The 5,409-nt window shown below is 34.9% G+C and overlaps 1 protein-coding gene across 3 annotated transcripts; it reads left to right on the top strand.

Annotated features, from left to right (window-relative positions):
• The first annotated feature begins 193 nt into the window (after positions 1-193).
• LOC106168183 (uncharacterized) lies at positions 194-4,073 on the top strand. 3 transcript variants are annotated; one of them, XM_013547146.2, is made up of 8 exons: positions 194-331; positions 1,092-1,265; positions 1,654-1,758; positions 2,029-2,152; positions 2,340-2,590; positions 2,783-2,835; positions 3,030-3,116; positions 3,280-4,073. In XM_013547146.2, the coding sequence occupies exons 2-8, from the start codon at positions 1,116-1,118 to the stop codon at positions 3,485-3,487; spliced, it is 978 nt and encodes a 325-aa protein (XP_013402600.2). In that variant the 5' UTR covers positions 194-331; positions 1,092-1,115; the 3' UTR covers positions 3,488-4,073. The 3 variants fall into 3 exon arrangements, with proteins under 3 accessions (XP_013402600.2, XP_013402601.2, XP_013402602.2); XM_013547147.2 differs by having other exon boundaries at positions 196-345; XM_013547148.2 differs by lacking the exon at positions 194-331 and adding an exon at positions 351-477.
• Positions 4,074-5,409: the final 1,336 nt, after the last annotated feature.

The following is a 5,409-nucleotide window of genomic DNA, read 5'->3' as shown; positions in this document are numbered from 1 at the left end:
CTGAATGGCGACCATGTTTAGAACTCCATCTCGACCAAAACAAACAAAATATAAGCAATATTTCGCCTTCTGTAGCAAAATAACAGCTATGAAAGTACAAAATACAGATGCAAAAAAAGCACCGAGAATGCTTAGCAGAGGATTTACCCCCTGTCGCCCACTTTGGACGCGCGAAAAAGCTGCTGGAAAGCGCCTAAGAGAAAGTGGGTCTAACTTCTGTAAGACCCAACTCTGACTTGCCCGGATGTTACTTCCAAGTCACGAGATTTATCGTATAACGAGATTGCGGTAGTTTCAAATGAAACCAGAAGAGTCAGATGCTTACTTAAAGGTAAACATTGTTAGGTCAGTAGTCAACAACTTACCTGAATAGTTCTTATCTTGAATGGACTTTGTTTTTAAGACTTTACATCACCTGGTCTTAATAGAAGTAAAAAATGCTAGCCGTAATACCTTGACTGGTAAATTTGAAAAAAGGTACTGTTAAAAACTTAGTTTAAAAAAGTTTGTCTGTACAATGGATTTATTTATGACTATGAGGTTGATCATTGTCATTGATGAAGAGGAATATAGTTATTTGACTGCCTATGTCAAATCAAAGAAATCAGACTTTCTTTGTAGCATTGTCAATGTCAGGGGAGAAAATTCGAACGTCAGTTTAGGAAACTGAAATTAAATAATCGGAATTTTAATTAAATAAATATAGTCTGCCCTACTGATATGAGATTAAAATAAGTTTTTGTTAATTTTAAACCTTTTGAGCTCTTTAAAAATTTTGCAAGTGCATACTGTATACTGTACTGGGTGATGCTGAAAAAAGCAAGGAAAGGCATTTTCCTTTTTCTTTTCTTTAAGGAGGGGGGAGAAGGTGTAACACTTTTATTGCAGTCTCATTGTTTTGAATAAGAGTAGTGTTGGTTAAGATAGGTTTCTGTTAGCCAGATAACCGTTATAATAGTTTGCCTAATAATCAAGCTATTTCAGTTATTACTTGTGCAATAGTAAAGAAGAAAATAGTAGAATTGTGATGCTGTAAAAGTGCAAGAATAGAAACAGAAAGTATATTGGATTTCATATTTTAATGTCTTTAGCATAATTAATGGAAATTCATAGAAATGGCAGTCACCAGCCCTGTACAGCATGAAGGTTTTGGAAACTTGGATGAATTTGACCAACCTTCTCCTCTACGCAGTGCATACTGCAGTCAGATGACAGAGGATGAATATGAGGAACAAACTGCAACAGAGACAGAGAAAGCCCTTCGGGTATGTATAATAATCCAGAGCATTACACCTTAAAGGTGGATTTTTGCCACAAAAACTGACCAAATGACACCTTGCAGATGTAAAGCTCTTTTATGGCTGATTGAGTGATTAATTTGGTAAAGCCTTTGGCTCATCGATTTAATTTGAGTTGCATGAGAAACTAATAGAAACTAGTATGTGTTATAGGGAATCCACATTCACCACATATGTAACTTTAAAGTATCCTAGACTATCCTGGTTGCTTGTTACATATTCTATTTAAGTTTATAGCTGGCTGTGTAAGTAATGAAGTCTTTTGTTACAAAGTAGATGTACATGTACGAGCAAAATTTAATGTCAAACAAATTCTGTATGACTTCTAGACTAACTGATTCTACATCTGTTTCAGGAGCTTATACAGCATTTAAAATCTGATCCAGTTACTTATCATAAAATTTTGAAAAAGAAAAAACAAGAAGAGATAGAAAATTCTGGTGTATTTTCTTATTTGAAGGTAAGTTCAAACTGATCTATCCAGTCCTGGGTAATTTACCTCATATAGGGAACTCATGTTCATCAGTAAACTGGATAAGCTGTTAAATTTTACATGGTCACATTAAAAGAAATTCTTTATACTAAACCTTTTAGTTTAGCAATATGTATTGCATCTGTGCATCTCATTATTGTATGGTGTAACGCAAAAGATTACACTTTTTAAGCTAGCATCTTTATGGATTGATGGATGATGTAAATATTAACAAAGATTTTCTGTTTTATTATTCAGTGTAAACTTTTTATGGCAGTTCAAGGTGAGAATTATGTAGAAAATATGATCACTGAGGAAGAGAGTAAACAGAAGCTGAATGAGTTAACATGTGGCATGGAGAAAGCTTTTGAATATGCACAAGGTTAGTTTCATCATAGAGTTAAATTTTAATATGTAATTTAATTGTCTATGTTGCATTTTATTTACAAATTGATTATTATTTTAATTTTGTGACAAATTATAAAAAAAATTTGAATGCTAAGGATAGAGGTGTTAGATTAGTGGCCAAAACCAGAAAGAAATATCTGTCCATTTTTCTGTTTATGCAGAGGCCAAAGGGAGACGATTTTCCAAACGTATTGCAGCTAGAAAGTCCAAGCGTGCATCTTTAAATGATGAAAATACCCCAACAGGGAAAAAGAGCTTCCCTCCCCCTCCCTGTGTTCCTCCTCCACCACCCCCTGCTTCTATACCCCCACCACCACCACCCCCTCCCCCTTCACAGAACCCCATGTTTTTGATTCAGCAACCAACTCCACGCCGGCCACTCACACCACTGACAGATAGATTGAACATTCAGGTAGGATGGACTAATTGTAGCATGTGCAACACTTAAAGCTGATCAAAACACATGCTCACACACACACACACACACACACATTTCCTTCACTTCTTGAAATTCAATCAGAACATTTCTAAAAGTTTTTAAGTATGTTTTTCATAGAGGTGTAAATATAGAAACTGTTTAAAGCCCGTCAAAATTTTTTTTTAGACTCCTCTAAAGTCAACAGTAACCAATCTTAAAGAGAGCAGCAGGCTTGCAGGGTAAAGTATATACTTTTCAACTGATTTGATTGTCTGCAGTATGTTATGTTATACGAATGAAAATATTTGGAAAAGTTGTGATATGTATTTGTCATTGCAGTGTTTTGTGCTGGTAGACATGTTTCAGGTGTCATGATGTGTGGGTAGAATTTTTTGTTTTGTAGTTGTCTTGAAATGCGAGTTTATATTTTCAGTTCTACCACCTCACTGAGCAGCATACATAGTGAGCTGTTGTCTGTGGGATCAAATCCTATGAAAAGACTGAGGGCAACTGGAGTGAAGTAAACCTTTACCTCAATAATATTACTAAAATACTGATATTTGCAAGAGGCAAAATTACATAAAGTTAGTCTGTTGTGGGAAGTAAATTAACGGTAACAGATTAACTCGAATACATTATTATAGATATGAAATTAATGGGAAGGACAATTTAAAATGTTCCAGATCCCCAGGAGGAACACCTCTGAACAACCTTAAGCGGGTGTCCAATGACAGTGGAGCAGACTTGAATTGCACACCTAGTAGAGACTCCCTTCACAGGGCTTTTGTAACAATTATGAAGCAAAAGTTCCGCAATGTTCGCACGCCGAGCCCAAGTCCAAATTCACTGTGCACTAGTGTGGTCAGCCCTGTCAATACTTTCAGCCCTTAGAGATGAATGTGAAGAGATTTATATTAACACTAATCTTGCTATACCAAAGCAGATAATTTGCTATACCAAAGTAGATAATTGTATTACCAGTTGATAAGTATTTGAACAATGCCTTTTACTAAAGCCAAGGACCAATTGAAATAGACATGCGTGCCCACGCAGTTCGAATGCTAACTGGGAATAGTGCTGAATGTGGTATCAGTTTTTTACCAGACACTTGTGCCCCATTTATAATGTAGTGACCTGTGCAAACAAGGCTATCTTCAGGAACAGAAATCTACAGTTAGCCTTATGGCTATGATTCATCACCAGTTGTGCCCACATGAAGTGGATAAAAACTGGAATATCTTCTTCTCTCCCATCCAATTAATAGTGCAATGAATGTAAGATGAAGTTGATAGTGTATTGATACTACTTCAAGTTTCCATCCATTGGGTATAAGAAATTGCTTTATGGCACCAAAGGTTGTGTATGCTAGTGTAAATTTTTAAAGTTTTTGTGAAGTTTGCACAATGCTGGTGTACCCAAAATTCTGCAAGTTACAATCACATCTGAAGATAAACATTAAAAAGAAGTTAAAAACAAACACATAGTTATTTTATTATTTTTTTATTTGATCACAAAGTTGAACCATGTAATAATAACACTTATCAACCTCATGGTGGAGAACGGACTCAAAGCCAGTCTTACAAGACTAGAGCTTGTAGTGAATGAACACGTTTGCTGAAAATAGATTGGCAAAATGTATCTTTTTGCTTATCAGATGCCTGTATCTGTGAAAACATTTTGGTACCAAACTGATTGCTTGGAGTGTCCCTCCACCTTTTGAACAATTTTTTTTAAAATTCATTACTTTCTCTTCAGCATCTGTTACCAACTTTGAAAAAATTGCTTGGAGTGTTAGATCTATTGAATAATTTTTTTTTTTTAATTTCTTCACTTTATCTGTAACCTTTCTTACTCTCTCAGAGAATGTACATTTCATGTATCCTGGCATATATAATTCTTTGATTGCAGCAATTTTTTGTCAGATGCTATCATCACTGCAAAAATTTACTCAGTTTACAGTGTTTCAGACCCTTGTGATTTAACATTTGCTGCCGTTTTACCACATTCACTTGCTTAAAAACCAAGGAGTGGACTGCTGACATAGTAGCATGTTTGAGAGCAGACTAGTGAACACACACATTGTACTTTCCTCCCTTCTACAGATTTGAGTAACATTTTCATTAGTGCAGATCCAAAGCAGACTGCCCCATTTTCAATTTTTTTCTTGGCATATCTCGTTTTGAATGTAACCATCTTTGACTGGATGTGTAACCTTACAACAACCAGACTTATGCACTGGGTAGTTCCTTTTTAGATAATATCAAACTTTCTCACAATTTACTTTCAGTTATCCACTTGAAGTAAAATTAACAGAAAAAAATATATATACATAAAAGAAAAAAAAATCAGGAAAAAATTGCTAAGGTGAGAAGTGAAATATGTACAAAAAAGTGACTGCCACAAACATTAAACCCTAACTTAATAGACACTTGTAGTTTTTCAAGATTAACCACAATTTCACACACACATAGTTAAAGTTTGAAGGCAGTGCAGAAATGCCACATTTAGTAATTAAATATTAGAGGTTTACAAAGGCAAAACTAGAACCTGGCAAATAAAGACATACATAGACTCAGAATAACAATGCCTCAACCATAACACTTACTTTTACACTTACTTTTGTAATGGACAGAAATTACAAAAGCTTTTACATCAGTTTCACACAACTTCGTGATACAATCACCTTTCAATCTTACACAGACAAATTAAGGGTTTTGTGATTTAGCAAAACCTGTTGTTTGTAACTATATACAGTACAAAATAGCAACACAGAAAGACGGAATTAGCAATTGCACAAAACATACTAAGTTCTT

This window comes from Lingula anatina, chromosome 1, assembly GCF_051362555.1.
Source record: "Lingula anatina isolate TDL-2025a chromosome 1, LinAna3.0, whole genome shotgun sequence".
Lineage (NCBI taxonomy): Eukaryota > Metazoa > Brachiopoda > Lingulata > Lingulida > Lingulidae > Lingula > Lingula anatina.
This window is presented reverse-complemented; position numbering and strand designations above follow the sequence as displayed.